Genomic DNA, 20,236 nt, shown 5'->3' with positions numbered 1-20,236 from the left:
ATATGCTGCTGACATGATTTTAAAGAGTAACTGTACGGGAGCGTTTCTTTTAAAACTACACACAACATGGCATTGTAGGATTTTTGCACATAGAAGAAAATAAACCCGGTCAAAATAGGTCAAACTTCAGTCTTTCAGTGTGAAGAGCATCTATTTTAAGCGGAAGATGAGAAATGAACTAGTAACTGTTACCCTGAAATGAAAAATGGTGCCGTTCATGTATTTAATTGGTCAGGGTTTGTAATGGGGCTTTGAATCCTGCTGCTGTCGGATCTCGTACTGCTGCTGTCAATCATGTTTTTTCTCTTTCTTAAAAGACTCACGGTAAATTTATTTTGGATAGTTTCTTAACAGGTGTTTCCTCGACATTACGAATGCTTCAGATGAGAACCGTGCTCCATGTCCGGAGTTCTCAGCTGAAATCACACGGCGGCCTGACACGGGCGCTGGTGTGTTTGCTCATCTGCGGCCATGCTGACAGCAGGCGCTGGCGGGTCCCCAGCAGCCCGGCCTGGACGCAGAACAGATGTCGGGGATTAGGGGGAAGGATTCAGGGAAGCTTTCGGCCTGCGCGTTCACGGAAGTAATTCATTGTGGAGACGCAGACAGGGCCTGCTGGACCTGCGCTGAGGAGCCGGCTGAAAATGGGTCTCGGTGGGATTGAGTATCCGAATCAAAAACAAATGTTTTCTTGGTACCTTTTAATTAAAGGGAAGGCATAAATCAATACGATAAAATGAAGTTAGTGCACCAAACGGTATCGTACTTGTACAGTGTTCTTCCCAACGAAGGAGCGGGCAATATGGGTCTCCTAAAAATAGCGCTACCTCGCACGCTGCAGGCGGAAAGGCTGCCTGGTCTGCCTTGCCGGGAAGGGCTGTGGAGGCAGGAGAGGCGGCTAGGCGGCCAGGAGAGCCTCCTCACCTTGGACTAGCGCTTGTGGTCATTTTGTCGATGTTTTATGATTAAGAGAACGTTTCCTGCAGGACTACCTGTCTTCAGCTGTTAGGTATGTCTCTCGCTCTTGTGTTTTGAATGTCATATACTCAGAAATTAGCCATCTATGGAGAAACGGGGGTGGCACAAGGTGACCAAGACTGAGTGGTGCAGAAGATCTGCCGTGGCACTAGTGTCCCCTACAGACATCAAATATTGCACCACATACCCGTCACGCTTGTCAGGCATATCTGTGGGCCAGGAAGCTAACTTTTGGCTGCAATTCATTTATTTATAGATTCCGAGCGGGCATCTGTAGCTGTGATTTGCAATGTGATGTGGAAAAGAGAATTTATGTAAATCGCTGCTATATTGTGCTGCTGTTATGAAGATTTCAGTAAAGGGTGAAAGGAAGAAGGGACAGACAGGGTGTATCTGTAGGGTTTGGCAAGAGGCTGCGTGGGAATCATTGCAGATGTGCTTTGTACATGATAGTACAAGGCACAAAGACATGGCAGCTGTATGAAGAGGTCATATGTGCTCAAGCAATGAAATAAATCACTCTGGGAATGAAAATGAAGGAAAGAACCAAGATTTTATGGGGGAAAGTACCCATTTGTGGTAAGACTCCATTGACCTGAGTTGAACTGCAGTCATGCTAAAATAACCTGACATCTTCAGGGCCTTCAAGAGAGACAGTGTGACAGTAAAGAAAACTTTGAGCTAACTGCATTCAGAATATGCTTTAAGAACATAACCTTTGAGTGCAGATAAAATCCCAGGTGATTATGTAGTGACTGAGCTAGTAAACTACTCTTCCTGGAGAAATATAGTGTGGGGAAGTAATGACTGTTACCTGATGCAAGTCAACCATTGCTATAATAGGTTAAGAACGGATAAAGATCTATAGCACTGACTTTACAGGACATAGTTTTGCAGAACGCAGAGCCTTCTCTATGGAAGTGATGTACTTTCAGCTGCTATTGACTTCAGTAAGAAATCAGCCTGCTCATTGATTTATAAGCCTATACCCCAATTTGAAAAACTGGAAAGAGATTTACTTCTCTGAGCATTGCAGTTACTAGATCTAATTCGTGCTGTATGGTTATCAGCCATTTTCTGGAATTTTTGAGCTATTGAGGAATCTGCAAGATGTAAGACACAAAGAATAGTGTTATCCTGGTAAATTTAATCTCAAATCATATCAGGAAATAAGTTAAAATATAAAAAAACCACAGTGCTTTCCAGTTGTGGGTTTTAATGCTGTAGCTCTACTGCAAGCAGCAAAACATGTGTAGAGTCACTGTACTTTCTGACAAGCTGCCTGCAAGCATAGGTGTCTGCATGCCCCATCTAAGTTGCTAGATCAGGGCGCTGGAGAGCAGCAGTCTTGCTAAAGTCAACTTAATTTGCCAGATGTGGGGACAATGTGCAGAATCTAATTTGAATTAATATCGATGAAAGTTTTGTCACTGGCCATTCCAGATCTTTATCTGTGCTGTGGAACTTGAGTTTTGGTCAGCAGCTTCAATCAGAAGACAAAATTGTTTAGATGGCTCAGGCGAGTGGATAGATACCTAATTATACTTACCTGAAATATTTAATAGTGTAGCTTAGTTAATGTGGTTCATGTTTTCTTTTTTAATCTGCTCTCTTAAGATGGTCTATGAAAGCACAAAAATGCTTAGCACAAAGATACACTCAGTGGCATAACAAATAGAAAAGGAATAAATGCAGACTTCAAAGGTGATTTTTAAAAAGTTAGCAAAACAATCATGTGAGGTGGGGGAAGTGTTATTTGATACTAATATAAAAAAAGCTATTTTTCAATATACTACTTACACAGTTGTTTAAAAAATTATTTTCAAAACACTCCGGTGAGCCTGACTATATTTTCTGTGTTTTCTTTGAGATTAGGACACATGCCCAAATGCATACCATGAAACCATGACAGAGGTGGAATTAGACCAGAGTTCCTGAAAGTGATCTTTCTGCTCTTGGTAGAGCACCTTTTTACTTAGGGATGCTACTTTGGTAATACTGGGGAGGAGGGAGTATCTTGAAACAAATGTGTTTTATGTGAGGAAGCCAGTGTTGTAGCAGTAGCACAGTTGGAAAATTTCAACACACAAAGCCAGGAAATTCAAAGGTTCTGACTCTTTGTAGGTGTAACTTGGCAGGTTGTACAAATATCTTACATCTTCACTGGCAAGGAACGGCTTCTGCTAAACATAATTACTCCCTTGGAGTTTTAAATTCAAAGGTGGGTTCTGTAAAATTTAATTTTTTTCCCCCGCAGCTTTTATGATAAAGGCAGTTATTAAATAAGGGCAGCTACTATACAAGAGTGGTTACTATTAAAACCTGCACAGAAAAAGTTATAGGCACCAAACAAGAGTGGTTACATGCTGAACATGACTTCAAAAGGAAAAACATAATGTAAAGTATAAATTTCTTTTTATATGCAGAGTAGAAGTTTATACTGAAGTGCATGAAACAGTGAACAAGACAAACTGTTTCATTGTCAGGTCTATGGAAGTTACTGTTTCAGATTTACTTTGCTCTTTCTATTCATGCCTGTGTTGGTTTAGTTTGAGGGCGAAGGAGAGGAAAAGTAAAGATTCTAAAAAAATGTCTATAGGGGTGACTTTGCTTTCATACCGAGCAGCACACTTTCATACAGATTTTACTTGGGCTCAGTGAAGTTACAGCACCAGGGCAGGTCACCACCCATCAGCAGGTAGCTATGCACGGGCCTACTCTTCCACATCCTCAAGTGTGAGTTCATCATAAACTGAAATATAAAAGAAGATTATATTGCGTTACACAACCATCTAATTGGACATATCTCAGAAAACTCAAACTATCTTATGATTCAGAAGTAGTATCAAGCCTTGCTCATGTGAGGAAAAATAAATGTTGGATGCCATCAACAGCGTCCTCTACATCAGTTTTTTCAAGGTGTTCATGGTCCACAAGAACACGTGTTAAGGAAGGAATTACTTTTATTCAGTAATTTTAATTTGTGCTGGGGGAGCTCAGACTAATACAGAATGATATTTTTATGTTTTTTCAACCAGGGAGAATAATTAGTGCTTGGTGCCATTTACGTAAAGATTTATTGAGATATTTTACCCACTTTCAGAAGCTTCTTTGGTTAATGAGATCTGTGCTTTCTAATAAAATTTCAGGAGTCCACTTACATCCATTCACATGGAGCATGATTTTACTACCAATTTTTAACTAACAGTCTTCTCCAAATGACTTTGAAGAAACATTCATTTACATTTTTTGTTGAGCTTAATGTAACCAATAATGAAAAAGAAATGATAGGCTGCATGAAACTGCATCAGAGTTTACACTGCCAGTGGAGCATAAAATCAAATTAAAACACCATCTGATTAATTTTCTTAATTCTCCGCTATCAAAGTAATAATGGAGAGTAACATGGGCAGGCTCCTTGTTTAATTGGTAGTGTTGTATACTAATTAAGTAATGAGATACAGTAATTTTTTTCTTAGGCAAGGCTGTATATGTAGAATATATTTTTAGTTAGCAAAAGACAGCTTATTAACACCTTTTGAGACCTATTTGGCCAATGATATATTCATTTATGTATCAAATCTTAATTTCTGTAAATTACATTAAGAAATAGAATAAAAATAGGTTGCTAACTTGTTGTATTCCTCCATTATGGAAAAATAGTTCCTAACAAGAAAATAAAAGGGAGTAGAAGATCTGAGGATTTCACTGTGCTCCTATGGTGTTATAGATCTAACTCGTTTCTCCAAAATCATGGCAGTGTATGTGAAGGGGGGGGGGGGCGTGTTGGGGTTTTTTTCCTCCTTGAAGATACTGATTTTTGGTTTTGTAGCTTTGTATTGCTAATTCTTGGAATTTTCTAGCCATGACAGAACTTCAAGCAAGTGATTTGTCTTTTTTGAGTTGCCATTATGTTTTTCTGGGTTTTCTGTACTTTAGTTTGTGTTCTCATGCTTTCTTTTAACCCTTGTAACTAGCAACTTCTTTAATGAAAAGCTGCTTGCCTGAGACCTATATCTCAAAATATCTTGGGCTTTACTAGGAATGCTGAATATATGCCTTTGTGATATTGTGTTGGCATTTTTCTTTTTGCTCAAAGTACTTCTCCTGTCATACCTCCCTACATTTATATCCAGCTATTACAATAAAATTACCTATAAGCTTGATAACTATGTCGTGGAAGCTGGACAGTGTATAGACTTCCTACTCTAGACTTCCATATGGTTTTGAGTATGACTGGCAAAATTAAGGAAAAGGGGTAAAATATCTGAGTGAGGTATCTGATTTTCTCTTTCCTCCTTTTACTGCTCTCAAGGGGATATGGCTGTATGAGTGGAGACTGGAAGAGGGAGGAAATAGGTTTGAGACTGGACCAATGTGTCAGTGTTAAATCCAGCCAGCCAGTGAGGTCATTGTTTTCATCTGAGTCATTTTAGAATGAAAACTCTTACATTATGGAAAACATTGCACATCTTTATTTCAGACATGGAAATATCCAGCCAACCTTTCAGTGGTAGAGCTCTGCTGATTTCATTTGAGGTACTCCTGACTCCCAGTGGTGTAAGCAGGAGGGGAAAACAAATTCTTTTGCCTCATTTTTTAACACTTTGCCACTAACCCAAAGGGGTTATTCTTTAGGCACGTTTCCAGCCAAGATGCTTGTTGAAGAGGGACCTGGTAAATCTGTTGATCACACCTGTCAGCCCCGAGTCTAGTAAATCTGTCCAGCCTGGAGCTGGCTACAGTTATATTGGGGGGAAAAAAGTTCTTAAGCACCGACTCATGTTGAGGCTAGATTATGTTCCAATGTGCGCAGGGAAAATCCTTGAGACTGCATTCTAGGATATTGATTATATTTCATACTCGAGCTCCAGTAGGCTCAGTCTCTGTGTAGTGTGATTTAATTGAAGGACTTGGGCAATCTGCCCAGCTCTGCAATTGATTTGTGTGACCGTGAGCAAACCCTGTCATCTCTCTGCACTTGGGTTTTAATATATGTAGTCTTTAAGGTAGGTCTGATATTTGTAGCACTTTAAGGATCTTGTATAAGACAGTAAGTATAACAGAATTTCTGTATTTTGTACAATATAGCAGCATGGGGTGGAGATACTGATCATTCCACATAAGCTAATAGAAATAGTAGGAGGTTTTGACTGAATCTAACAAATGCTGTTTTATCATCTAAAGTGGGAGAAAGCCATTTCTAGTTGATGCCTTCAGAATAAATTATGAAAAATAGATTGCTATATGACACAAAGTCTTCCAGTTGTTGCATGGCATGTGCTTGCAGTGTTAGTATGTGGCAAGTTCTATGTCACCTTAAAGATCTATTCAGCAACTTGGTTGATAAGGATTTAATATTTTTGCCCTTTCAAGTTTAAAATTCCAGGTCTTTTGAAAGAAGAAAACCACTCAGCGCTGGCACTGAAACATTCGGTCTTAATAGGACTCAGAACAGGCAGAGAGTGCACGGTGCAGTTCTCTGAAGGAAAACAGGGCTGGGTAATGGTCTGCAAACTGTTTAAATGCATCAGATATTTGCAGAGGAGTTTGCACTGTGATGTGGTTCGTAATCTGAGATAGTTTTTTCATACATGGAATCTGTTCTTCTTCCTACTGAAGTTAGGCTTCAAATTTACTCATGCAAAGCATAAAAAAAAAAAACCCTGCAGCAAAGATGTCTAAGCTGCGACATCACTAAAAGTGCAACAATTTCAAGATTGGCGTAGAGTGTGTTTAACTTTCTACTGAAAATATTTCCTAGACCTTTAAAGCAGTTTCTGAATCAGCCCTATTGCTGCAGAGCAAATGAAAGGCAATCTTTCCCAGGAATCTGGGACTTTGCAGAGTAAAGTAGGAACATTGCTGTGATGTGTCCCAGTGTTAATGCCTGAGCTTCTCATGAAGAATGATATATTTGTCCATACACCATGCCATCAGGTGAGGCACTGGGACTTCAAGACAAATGGGATGGAATTGTTTGCCCAAGCTAGCAGCACCCTGTCATTGGTGGGAAAATGGCTGAGACTGAGACCCTAGGAGTAGCACTTCAGAGTGGTGGGCTGAGGCAGGCTTTGAAGACAACTATCCTCATTGACTGAATAACAAACATGCTTCTAAGTGACTTGCCTAACGTGGGATGGGAGCAAAGTGACCATCTGGGATTCCCCTGCCCCAGCTTTAGCCCTTCTCAAGCGATGTGCTCAGACCAAGTCACTGGTCTAGAACTGGTGGAGGAGAGGTACTGGCAGAGATGTCTACCTAGTGCATCTCAGTTGACTACCTTAAGGTGGGGTTAACTGCCTGCTGGTGATGCACGGCATTCTGCTTTGTTTATTGAGGCAATGCAGATGGAGCAGCAGGGCCAAGGCTCCTAGAGTTGCGTTTGCGTCTCCAGCCACGCGTCTCTCATCAGCTGGATCATTCAGTGTCACAGATGTCTAGACAATAGTATCTCAGTGAGGGCAGTGAACTTTTCTTGTGCTGTTATCTTATGTGAAACCCTCACAATAATCACATGGCCATCTTCTTCCTTTCTCCTCCTTTCGCAAGTGCTGCCAAAGGCAGTGCCATGCCATCATCCATGTTTGACTGGTGGGGACCAAAGTGATCTGACTGATCACCTGACTGCAGGTTGGACTTGGATCCCTAGTGTATAAAGCTGGAATCTGAATAAGTGTGAAACCATAATTTAGCAGCTTATTGGGTCCTTATCCATGTCTTGTGGAGAGAGCTATGATCAGGATCCAGACACGCTTCCAGTAATAATTTTTGTCACACTGTAAATACAATGCTAGCTGTTTTCATTGTGATCTTATGCTTCTGCTGTCCTTTTTTTTTTATCAGAGTTAGGATGCATGGGTATATGAGGAAATGAAGTAATAAAAAGTTTTTATTATTCAGAATATTAATTTAAATTTTGTCTCACTTTTCTTGAATGATCAAAGATGATTGAGACCCTTGTTTGGTTTGTCTGAATCACTTACTGGTCCCCAGTTGTTGTCTAACCATGATGTGATAAGAATACGAAAACAGTCTGGATATCTGACTTCCCATCCCTGGGCACTTCTGGCCTTGTTGTTCTCCTTAGAAGTTGTTGTTGAAAATAGTGGCACCACCTATTGGTGGATGTATTGGGTTTCTGTGGCCAGGTTTTGGTCACAGGGGCACTACAGGGGTGGCTTCTGTGAGAAGCTGCTAGAAGCTTCCCCTATGTCCGACAGAGCCAATGCCAGCTGGCTGCAAGATGGACCTGCTGCTGGCCAAGGCTGAGCCCATCAGTGACGGTGGTAGCACCTGTGGGATAACAGATTTAAGAAGGGGGAAAAAAACCTGTGCCATTGGGCAACTTCAGCTGGAGAGAGGAGTGAGAAGATGTGAGAGAAACAGCCCTGCAGACCCCCAGGTCAGTGAAGAAGGAGGGGGAGGAGATGCTCCAGGCGCCGGAGCAGAGATTCCCCTGCAGCCCGTGGGGAAGACCCTGGTGAGGCAGGCTGTCCCCCTGCAGTCCATGGAGGTCCACGGTGGAGCAGATCTCCACCTGCAGCCCGGGGAGGACCCCACGCCGGAGCAGGTGGGTTCCCGAAGGAGGCTGTGACCCCGTGGGAAGCCCACGCTGGAGCAGGCTCCTGGCAGGACCTGTGGCCCCATGGAGAGAAGAGCCCACGGAGCAGGTTTTCTGGCAGGACTGGTGACCCCACGGGGGACCCATGCTGGAGCAGTTCATGAAGAACTGCAGCCTGTGGGAAGGACACATGTTGGAGAAGTTCATGGAGGACTGTGTGCCATTGGAGGGACCCCACGCTGGAGCAGGGGAAAAGTGATGAGTCCTGCTCCTGAGACGGAAGAAGTGGCAGAGACAACGTGTGATGAACTGGCTGTAACCCCCATCCCAGTCCCCCTGCAGTGCTGTGGGGATGAGGTAGGGAGAACCAGGAGTGGAGTTGAGCCAGGAAGGAGGGAGGGGTGGGGAGAAGGTGTTTTTAAGATCTAGTTTTTATTTTCTCCTTATTCTACTCTGATTTGACTGGTAATAAATTGAACTGATTTCTCCAAGTCAAGTCTGTGTTGCCCGTGACAGCAATTGGTGAGTGATCTCTCCCTGTCCTTATCTCGACCCACGAGCCTTTTGTTATATATTCTCTCCCCTGGTCAGCTTGGGGGGAGTGATAGAGCGGCTTTGGTGGGCACCTGGCATCTAGCCAGGGTCCACCCACCACGGTGGAAAAGGAAAACTATGAATGATGCTTATTTGCATACTAAGAAAGAATAGTAAAATGGAGAAAAGAGTTTGAAATGTATTCCATATTGCAATTTAAAATTATTTTTTTTAAACAACCTATTCCCTGTTTGATATGCTTGTGTAGAGCATTTCCTTGATTTAAAACAAACAACAAAAAACCCCCGAACAAACCCCCAAAATCCTTAACGTAGGCTTTCTAAAATAATACTGCAGAGCAGATTTTCCTAGTCATTCTGACTGGCCAGTACTATCGCTTTTTTTGCTGTGTTTCAAAGGAAAAAAGAAAGTACCCACCCTTACAAAACCAGTTTACAAGAGGTTAAAGGTATTGGGACCTAAATTGCTCCTCAGTTGAAATAACTGGAGCGAAGCTTTTTCTTTCTTTTCTTGTTCCCATTCTTCCGTTTCAACAAATGTTATCTCTGCTCTAAAATGAGCTATTTTACTGTGGCAGCCTCCACAGTGCTTGGAAGACAGTCTACTAATGGCAGCAGTTTAAGCTGCAGTATCTTCAGCAGGAGGACTTCCATTAGTCTCAAGGGTTTTCTTGGGGGTGCCAGGTGATGAATGGTTTCTGGTAGTTGGCTTTGGATGTGCTAGTCACTAATGTTTACATCAGTAGACAGAATAAAAATGACTTAGTTGCATATTGTGGGGCCTGTGTGATGACAGAGCTGGTCAAATTTTGAATTTGTTTAAAAAACAATTTCTCCTCCTTCTCCCTGTGACCTTCTAAAAAAGAAAAAAAAAAAAACAACGGTGGTGGTTCCTGTTTAGTAGCTCTGCTTTTCTTATCTGGTGGAGATAACTGATAGCTGAAGGGTGTTATTCATTGGGACTGCGTCTGGAAGTGCCGTGTTTCGCTGAAGATGTATTGCAGTACTGTCTTCGTTGCTCTCATGAATAGCTGAACAACTGGAATGGAGCACAGCAACAGCTGTGAAGCCTGAGGAAGGCTTCGTTGCGACATATAGGTGTTCTTACTATAGCTTCTGTTCGTAACCCAGCCCTCTTTCCCACAAGTTGGAGAATATCCTAAAAATGCTGCCTATGGATGTGCCCAGAATGTGTTAGGTGGTTTCCAGTGAATCCTCTGCTGAGGAGCTCCTGTCCTGTGAGCAGATGGTGTAACCCTGCTGGAGAGGAGGCAGAGTTCAGAGGCAGAGCTGTGTGTGCAAGACAAACCAGTTCACTGTCATGCAGCATAGCAGTCATATAGCTCCAAGAGGAAACTAGAGATGTGCAGGGAAGAAACCGTCCAGGTGAGTATGGAGTAAAGTGGAGTAAAATCTTGGAGAGGGTTGTGTGGAAAAAGGCTTGCTTGTAAAGTGAGTGTGTGACAGGGTTCAGATGTCATGAATAGTTTTACTGTTATGGTGCAGGTTTTGGACAGAATAATACTTGAGTAAAATGCATAATTGCAGGCCAAAAGTATTTGGCTTGACATTTTTTTGGTGTCGAACTCAACACGTGAAATGTCTGAATTCATAGCCGTTGATTGAGATGTCAACATTTATAACAACAATAACAGCATTTAAACTGCTGCTGAACACATACTCAGATTGTTCTGCACTTTGAAAGTGTGTTGAGTTGCTTTCAGCTAGAAAAGCAAGAAGTGGAACGTAAAATATTTGAAGCCAAAATAGCAGAAAATGCATATAAAATACTACGGCCCTTTTTTAGCCTTTATTAGCACAGGCAATGGAAGGATGGTGAGTGGAAATGCTGATGAGATTAGACTGCTAGCACTGGCAGGGTCACAGCCAAAGAAAAGCAAAGCAAGAGGATAAATCTCATTATGCTTTGCCACTGTGTTATTACAGGTCAGCTCTTTGGCTAACAATAAAGTTATGGTTTCTCTCTTATTCCTGTACATCCTTTTCCTTAAATAAGCATAAATCAAAACTTCCCTTATTCTTCTGGCATTCTCATGTGAAAGCAGGCATGAGGGCTCACAAGTAACGGAGAGCTGATTCTGGGACTGTAATGTGTTTGCTTACTGTCTGTGTGGGTAGCAAAGTGTCTACAAATGTTTTAGCACAGTCTAGATTGCTCTCGGTTTCAGCACAAGATTTACCGCTGATCTGCCAGTCTAGCAATGGCATGGAGGATTTAACATTCAAAAGTGAAGAACGCCTTTGGAAATACTCACTACTTGGCAATCCAAGGGCAAGCTGCTGCTAAATATAACTCGAGTTGTGAGGTGGACAACTTTAAACAGAGATCAACACTGGGAGATGATGCTGGGTGCTGCTGGTGAATGTCCTGGCAATGCAATGTGATGGCTTTTCTCAGTGTTAAAGCTTTGCTGTAGTGAGTGGTGGAAGTTCCTTCTGTTGTGATCAACCACCTTTGTCTTTCAAAGGGTATAATTACAGATTTTGTTTTCTCTCAGTGTATTTCAAAGGCTAGTAGACGTTTTGTTCGGTTCAATGTTCTGCAGCTCCACTTCGTGTTTGCCTGTAAAATGCCCTGACACTTCAGCGTTGCAGGCTGCTGCTCTCTCGTGTGCCCCAGCAGTGAGGCACAGCTGAGCCAGCCAAGCCTGTGTTACCCTGATCAGACAGCTGCGTTAGTTCGGTGTCCACGGGTATAGGCCTCCCTGCCTGCGGCGACATCACACATGAACATCAGTAGATGTGTGTGTGTGTATTGTATGTGGCATACGAAATACTGAGAAGTAAAGGTTTTGGGGAAGGGCCATGGCAGTATCCATAATTGGCAAGAGAGCAAAACATGGCTAGCCACTGGAAATGTTGTTGACACCTTTCAGCCTCTGTTGTAGTTGTGTGCTGCATGCAAGTCGTTACAGAAAAAAAAATCTTTTCTGTTTCTAATGTACTAGAGAACTTAAATGGTTCTCATGGGAACTGTGTGTGTGTGTGCATGCAAGAGGTGGTGAGGTCGTCTCAAGTCTTCCGTGTAGCAAACCCAGACCTTACTCACCATTCTCACTGACTTAAAATAGCATTTCTGTAAGTAGTGCTATATTTCAATTTTGTTCCATAACTATGTGTCTGTGCTGGGACTTGTAGGGTTTCCAGATATCTTCCTTCTCAAATAGTGCTGAGCTTTTTCTTCAAGCATTACAACAGTGAGAAAAACACAAATATACACTTTGAGCTTTTTGTTTGTAAAAAAAGCCATTTGTGTGACAGGAGTGAACCTTTCCCACCCTGGGTTTCAGGCAGCAGTAGTTTGAACAGGAAGTGCTGTATTTAAGTGGAATATGACTGAAACATTTTAGTGCAAAATGTATTTTTTTTCATGTCAGTTTGATGCTGCTCAGGGATCTAGAACAGTGGGTAGAGAGTAAGAAAAAGGCAAAAAAGATAGTGAAAAGCACAAGCTAAATATACTTAAGGTGCACTTCTCCATGAGTGAAAATGTGTCTGCCTGGATCCACAAATTAATATCAGTGGAGGATTTGGTCAAAACGCTTGATTTCTTTAAAAATTTCTAAGGAGTTTGATATCATAAGGAATGATTGCAATGAGAAATGCTATTGCTGCTTGTTAATTATAGGCCTAACTTCTGTTAAGAGTTGATGAGACTTCCCCCCACCACCAAATTTCAACATCACTCAGATCATGGATGCAGTACCTGTTTGATGCCATCACTCTACCTTTTCCTTGTAAACAACCACTTAAGTGTAATGGCTTGAAAATATTCATGATTTATTTCTTTGTTTTCTTCACAGGCTGGAATGGTCTTGAGATGTGGATACTTCTGGTTTGGCCTGTTTCTTGTGCCCACTGCATGCCTTGTTAAAGATGTGGCATGGACAGCGTAAGTCCTGAACCAGTCCTCTTGTTGTTATAGGAATTATTCTGTATGCACATGTCATCCAGTCCAGTATTTTTCTGTAAAGAACTATGAAGCCTTTCAGTGAATGCAAAATGGTGATATTCGTTTGGAAGGCCTCTGAGCAAAGTGAAGCGGGAGTCATTTCTCACCTGCCAATGCAACCAGCAATGGGAAAGAATGAAAGAATGAATCTGAAGGAGGCAGCCTTGCCTGAGTAATGGTGTGTCATCTTATGATTATTGGTGTTGTCTACCCTTTAGTTAAAGGTGAATTTAAATCAGACATCAGAGATTTCCTGTTCCTAAAAAGGAGCACATAATTTGTTCAATTTTACTAAGGTTAGGTAAAAAGTAAATATGTTAATAATTACCCAGTATGCTCCCACTTTTTGTCAGCTGCTCTTGAGATTCTCCTTCAACAGTGGGTCTTCCAAGACTTAACTGAGAGAAGAGCAATACTTGTGCTCTGTGGTTGAAGTAAACTCCTAATGATTCCTTTCAGGCCCAGAGAGGGGGAATAACCCTTGTGAAATACAAGCCTGTGTAATCAATCCCCTTGTCTCAAAACTCTGTGGTTTCAAAGCACTGTGGAAGACAAGCAATTTCAAGAATTTTGATTTAAAGAGAAGCTACTTACCTTCTCTACCATTGCAGTTTGAAATGCAGAAGTATTGTTTTCATTTAGCATTTCTGGTGATTTGTTCAGCTTGCTTTTAAGTGTTTTAAGCACCAAAGCTTTCATCCTTTCCCTTCAAAAGCTGTGTTACAACCAAGGTGGTTTTATTACATGAATATGTAATAACCTCGTGCAAGGAGGACTGAGGGCATTCCAACTCTGGGGCAAAAAGGCAGATCCTAGCTGGAGTGAAGAGGGAATATAGGTTAGCTTGTCACTTGTCACAAAGGCTTAAAGTGAAAGCATCGTAACACGTCACACTTTGCTCCAAGAATGAGCTGTCGGTCAGCCAAGGAAGGTTCTTAGAATCATTTAGGTTGGAAAAGACCTTTAAGATCGAGTCCAACTGTAAACCTAACACTGCCGAGTCCACCATCTTCTTTACAGAGATATGCAGAAAATACTGAAAAAAGCAGGAAGTTTCCCAAACACAGGCACATTTCAAACACTGGCGTAAAAGGATAAATCAGGTCATATGCATATATCCAAGAATATTTTTTTCTTCCTACGGGATTGATAGCACAGCTAAATTAAACTGGTAGTAGGCAAATCTACCAATCAGTAAGTACTTCTTAAATGTTTTCCTATTTTCTTCCTCAGCTTAATTTTCACAAGCTACACTGCTAAAATTAAAACTATGTATCATAATGTATAATTTCTGTTCAGGCCAAACTATGATTTAATAGTCTAGCACACTAGAGGGTTTTTTGTTACACTTATTAAACTTCTCCAATTGAAAATTATTTTAGAATTCTAAAGCTTGAGGCCAAAATGTTTAAATTTAGATACTTAGCTGTGTCTATGACCTGCTTTTTAAAGCTCTGAAAAAAAAAAAAAAAAAAAATCTTTGAATTCATTTAGCATAACAGGCCCTGCTCCTGTGTCAGGCATTATTTAAAATTACCTGCTTAGAAGTCAGTGGGACTACTTTTGTGATTAAAGATAAATAGGAGCTGAACTGTTTGCAGCATCAGGGATCAAATAGGTATTTAGTTGTCCAAGATTACGCTTCAGGTTTTGAAATATTTTCATAATAGTTGAATGTCCCAAAGTTGTCCTCTGTTCTTAGCAGTTCTTGGCAAAAATGACTCAAGAATTGTAAAGTAGGCCAGACCAAGGCAGGCTCATCCTCAGCTATTACTCATTTAAAACTCTGTTACTGACACAGCCTGTTCTTTAATATTTCTTAGAGAAATCTCAGCAACATAATCCTTCCAGTGGTTCAGAGCAAGGACGTACAGAGATTGTGAAGCTCTCAAGACAAACATGTATGATTGATATACTGGATATTTTCGCAGCAGATTTTAAACAGGAGGCTCCTATCAACATTAAGCAAAAAATCTGTTCTCTGAGCAGGGCTGCTTTTTTTTTTTTTTTTTTTTTTTTTTTTTAAACCCATCACTGAAAAATTAACACCATTAACATTTTAACTAGGATAAATGAAATGACATAGCTATCAGCACTGCCATATGGAAGGAGTAAAGGTCTGTTTCCTTTCCAAGAGGCTTGCCGTTCAAAACTTGAGCCCAAGGCCTCTGGAAATCAGCTGGCACATTTCCACAGCAGTGGTTACACCACATTGCTGTCTGTAGTTCAGCAGAATCTGGTTTTGGCCATAAAATTCCAGCAGCTCTGACTTCTCATGGTCATGGAATTTATCCCTTTCAGTTTCTTTTGGACATGAAGCATATGTCTGCAAAAGGAGCATCCATGTGACCCAAAAGGTACATGCCTAATTTCAGTACAAAATACTACCAGAGAACCATAAATACGGTGCAGAGTTTTTGTCTAGAAGAAGGTTAAAAGAGATAGGAAAGCGTGTTTCAAACCCAGACAAATCTTTGTTTCTAAACTGCTGTGCTGCATCCACTATCAAAACTTGTAATGCTGGAAGCAAGAGCTAGTTTTACATGTTCCTGTTGTTACACAGGCTACAGTTGTCAACGCACCTCTTATCTTCCATATTCTCTGCAGCTCCAGGCTTTTTTATTTACTTTTTTTTTCTTTTTAAGTCAATCAAGGAAATGTGGAAAACTCTCTTTAAAAAGAGAAGGAAGCTTATTACTAATACTTGGCTGCAATGCCACATTGTTAACTTTGGTTCACTACCCTGAATTCAGTGGCTTGGTTTGGATTTGGTTTTTGCCTTATAAAAGTTCCAGTTGTGCTGCCTTTGAAATGAACAGAGCTTTATAAGGTGAGTGCTTCCTCACAGTTGGCACATGTCAGTTGAATACATGTCACTGGTGCTAGGAAGTCTCGAAATAGCTGAGCCACAAAGCTACGTGGGAATCATAAAAACGCAGAGTGCGTTCCAGCAAAATTAGGCAAAAGGGCAAGAATTTATTAATAATTGGTGTAGTACTTAGTGTTACAGTGAAAAAATTTCCTGAGCTTTCCAATCATTACCAAAATCTTCATGTACTTTTTTTTACCGTGGGGAAAGAAGCATGTTGCAGTTGCCAGCTCCGTAGTGTAAATAAGAGAGAAGGTATAAGGAGCTCTTCCCATCCTTGCACACGCTTGCAGTCCCTGGAGCACAAGACTCCTAAAATGGTGTTGAGGATAATGAGCCACAGTAGAGGTGTCATCATGTTTGAGAAACGTTTATGAATGTAACCATGCTTCTCCCTGGCAGATTCTGGCCTCCCGAACCCCCTAAATATCCTCCTAGGGCAGTGAAGTGAAGCTATGCACTTCCCTGGCTTGGAAGGGAAAGGGCCACCCAAAATACAAAGATAACCCTTTGCCGATTCTTATGGTCCATAATCTTAATATCTGGGTGTGAAGGAAAGGTGAGTTTGTCTTTATGTAATGCATCAAATTTCAGCTGAGCAGTAACATCAACCACAGCATCTCATAATTTATTGAGGACTGGTGGTGCGTCTACAGCCACTTGTAAAGTACAAGGTAAAACCTAAGACTTCTACCTGTATTTTTGTGTATCAAAAGTTAGTAACGTGCCGTTGTGAAAAAGTCATGAAGTATCCAGTCCTGTTGCCAGCAGTCCATGGAATATTTGCAGTTCACTTTGATGGGAGCAAGCCCAGATTCTGAGACTATTGTAATACCATATTTTAGTGTTTGTTTTTGGAGAGACGTGTGGATAGGTTAGCTCAGGCCCTTTTCATAAATACTTAATTACTGACTCTTCCATGGATGCTCTTGCTTCCAAGTGAAGGAGTGACTCAATGCATACCTATTAACTGCAGGTTTATTGTTGCTTTAGGGATACCCAGCCACAGCAGAGCCCATATATTTCATCATTTCACACTGCTTACAGAATACTTCAGTATCCCCAACTTGAGGACAACAGTATTTTTTCCATGTTGTGAAATATCAGTGCAATGTCTCCTTGTGCTGTGCTGCACTAGTTGGACTCTGTTGCTCGGGCTTCATTCTGTTAAATTTTGAATTCAATATTCACTCTAAGGGAAAAGAAAAACATCTCTCACCTCTTATGGTGTATGGCAAGATAAACATGGAACCTTGGGAGAGATTGAATAAGTTGTAGATTTCTGTGTTCTTGTCTGTGGGAAAACTGGTTATAAAGGATTTTAAAAGTTCCAAACATGCTCAGTCTTCAAGTTTGCAATAGTAAGTATGGCCTCTTTAAAAGGTAAGAGATGAGTTCAAGGTCAAAATTTCAATGTATTTACTAAAATTGAAGAGTGTGATAGTGAAGTCAACTGTAAAGATTATAAGAATTAATAGCTCAAAGCTTCCTCATTTTAATCACTATAGTTTCCCTTCCTCAAAGAGGAGACCAGTCTAATCATTAGCCTAACTAGTTATAGGAACTTGAATCTAATTAATTTCTGTGCAGCTGTTGGTAATCTCACATTCTTGAAACATTATGCATTTTAAAAATATCCTTGCTACTTGATTTCTTGCATCACAGTACATTGGTGTTCCCTTGCAGATCATACGCCTTTGGTGGTTTGTTTTAATAGGGTGCCCTTCTAAGTACATCCTGATAGTCTTTACCTCCAGATTTTGCTATGCTTCATCTTTTGTTGTTCTCTTTTTTTTCCTCTTAAATGCAGATGTGTTTTGAAAAGTAGTTTTCATTTTAGCTTCTCATTTTGAGACACTTGGGGCCTAACTCAGCAACACAAAGACCAGAGGACTTGGATAGCCTAGTATTAATATCAGGGCACTGTCATCTAAAATAGTATCAGCAAAGATTTTTGTGGTCTTTGTTTCTTACTGCCCAGGTATCTTCATTATATTTTAATTACATATTCTTCAGTTACTATTTTTATGCTAGAGGGGGTTTGACATTGTTTGACAACACTGGTTAAAGATTATAGTATCTGCATGTAAGATTTTTATGAAACTTGTAAAGAAATTTTTGCTATCTCTAGAGTTGAACAATATTATTTTAATGCCATGAAGCAAAGTGGTGTCTCAGCCGACTTGGCTTCATCTTGTTTTCAGGCTTATTGTGCAGTCACTTGCAAATCAGTATTATCTCATGGGACACTTGTCCTCCTTTAAGTGACACAAAAGAGGAAGCTGATCAAAACCTGCCTGTTGGAGAAAGATCCCTGCATTTTGTATTATTGCTTTGTACTTCTCAAGACAGAGGGGACTAGATTTTCTCCTTATATCAATGTAATGTAGGTATAATAGCACTGGAGCAGTAGGTGAAACTTGGAAAAAAAGGCCCAAGTCTCTTCATGGGGGACATTGTTCTCCAAATTTTGGTTGCACGTGTGGTACATGGATTGCTCTTTGAATCCCCAAGCCAAGAAAGTAGGACGCAGCCAGTCTTGTTACTGTCACTTTGAAAGCTCAGTGGGGAGAGAATCCAAATCATGTGAGACTGATAAATGAAAATAAAGGGGCTTGAATAGCAATTATTATCGGAGGCTCTCCTCAGGTTTTCAGAGCAGTGCCGCGCATAGCTCAAAAGACAGAGTAGAATCAGGTTTTACTGCCATGAATATTCAATGAATCCCAGCTCTTTTGTCTGAATGCCCGGGTCCTGAGCGGTCCCATGGCAGCGGTGTCAGGTCTCCATAGTCCCGTAGCTTTGCTGCTTGGTTAGATTTTGAGTGTTGTGTTGAGGCGGTCAAGCTCTGCTGAATTTGAAGTCCTTCTGATTTCTCATTTCTTATGTAATATTTCCCAGGTATTGTGAACCTGAACTGACATGTATACGCTGTGCCTTATTTTGCAAATCCTTCAAGGGAAGGCCCTGCGCCTCTCATCTGAGAGGTAAAATTGGGGGGTTAGTAGCAAAACAAATGTTCACGTGGCTTTTTTGTTTTGTTTTTCTTTTTATCTTGTGGTACAGGGCCAAGCATACCTACCATAAAACTTTGCTGGAGCAAGTTCAGGAGTTGGAGATGAAGACGAGAGAGCTGGGAAAAGCCATGCTTCGTGATAGTAATGGAAAGAGGTGGGCAAGCCTATGTTAATGTTTAAAACAGACCCTTCTTGTCCTCTCCCCTCCCTATTTCTCATTCACCATTCAAATCTGATTCCAGACAGGGTGAGAAGGCTTCTCTTCTGTATTATTCATTTATTGTTGTTCCTTTTCATATGTCTGTCGCCCCCCCCCCCCCCCCCCCCAAAATCAGCCCTTCCAGTTTCATTTCTCCTGTGTTATTGCTGTGAGGCTGTATTGGCAACTGCTGCTCAGTCTCCTGCCTGGTAACACGTAGTGCTATTATCTGGCCACTGGACCAGACAGGTTTTGAAAGGACTTTGTTGTATGACATCCAGGAAAAAAAAAAAGTCAATCTGATAACCATGTCAGGGGAGGGAACTGTCTGCAACTCAGGATATGAAGACTGTAGCTAAAAGGGGAACTGGCTAATCCAGTGTGCCCTACAACTTTATTCAGTCTCACCTTAAGGGGTTTTTTTTATGCTTTTGCTTTTTTCCACTGCAGCTTACAGGACCCCGCTTTCAGGGTTCTCAGTTTCTCGTTGTGCCTCTCCCTTATATCCACACCATATGGACTTGAACATATTGCTATTATTGAATCTTTCATTGTAAGGGGAGAGTATGCGTTGTGTGGGAACTTTTGTCTCTTCTGAAAGAAGCTAAAGAAAATCATAGCGAGGCTTTTCCATCCAACAGTTTCATTTACCATCTCAGAATGTGGTTCTGCATCAGCTGGTCGGAAAAGCTTCCTAAGTTCAAAAAGGTTTTAGAACTAACTCTTCTGTTCCTTACACAATATGGTACCACATGACTTGCTAAGAAACTACATGATCATTAAACTGGATTTTAGCAAACCTTATAAACTAGCAAACTGAGTGGAATGGGGCTTTTAAAAGATTTTGTTCTTCTGGGGCAGGGTCATCCTTTGAGCCTTTGATGTCTATTCTAAGGTAAACTAATTGCCATATTGTAGCTGCTGCTGAGACGAGCGGATAGTAGATTTTTTCAACTCAACTTGTGAGTTAATAAGCACTATTTTTAGGGAAAATTATCAGGGAGTGAGTTTACCAAGTTTATAGTAAACTGAAAAGCTTTAAAAAATGCTTCTGTGAACTTTAATGTGTTTATAAGACGTCC

At 41.0% G+C, this 20,236-nt stretch overlaps 1 protein-coding gene across 1 annotated transcript in view; it reads left to right on the top strand.

Moving 5' to 3' along the window:
- ATP8A2 (ATPase phospholipid transporting 8A2) overlaps positions 1-20,236 on the top strand; it is a 356,262-nt gene that overhangs the window by 305,890 nt on the left and 30,136 nt on the right. The window contains 2 exon segments of the mRNA XM_052812677.1: positions 12,921-13,009; positions 19,005-19,109. Of these exon segments, the coding sequence (XP_052668637.1) occupies positions 12,921-13,009; positions 19,005-19,109 (194 nt within the window).

Source organism: Harpia harpyja, chromosome 17 (genome assembly GCF_026419915.1).
Source record: "Harpia harpyja isolate bHarHar1 chromosome 17, bHarHar1 primary haplotype, whole genome shotgun sequence".
Classification (NCBI taxonomy): domain Eukaryota; kingdom Metazoa; phylum Chordata; class Aves; order Accipitriformes; family Accipitridae; genus Harpia; species Harpia harpyja.
Note: the sequence above shows the minus strand (reverse complement) of the source record. Positions and strands in the feature narration are given on the sequence as shown.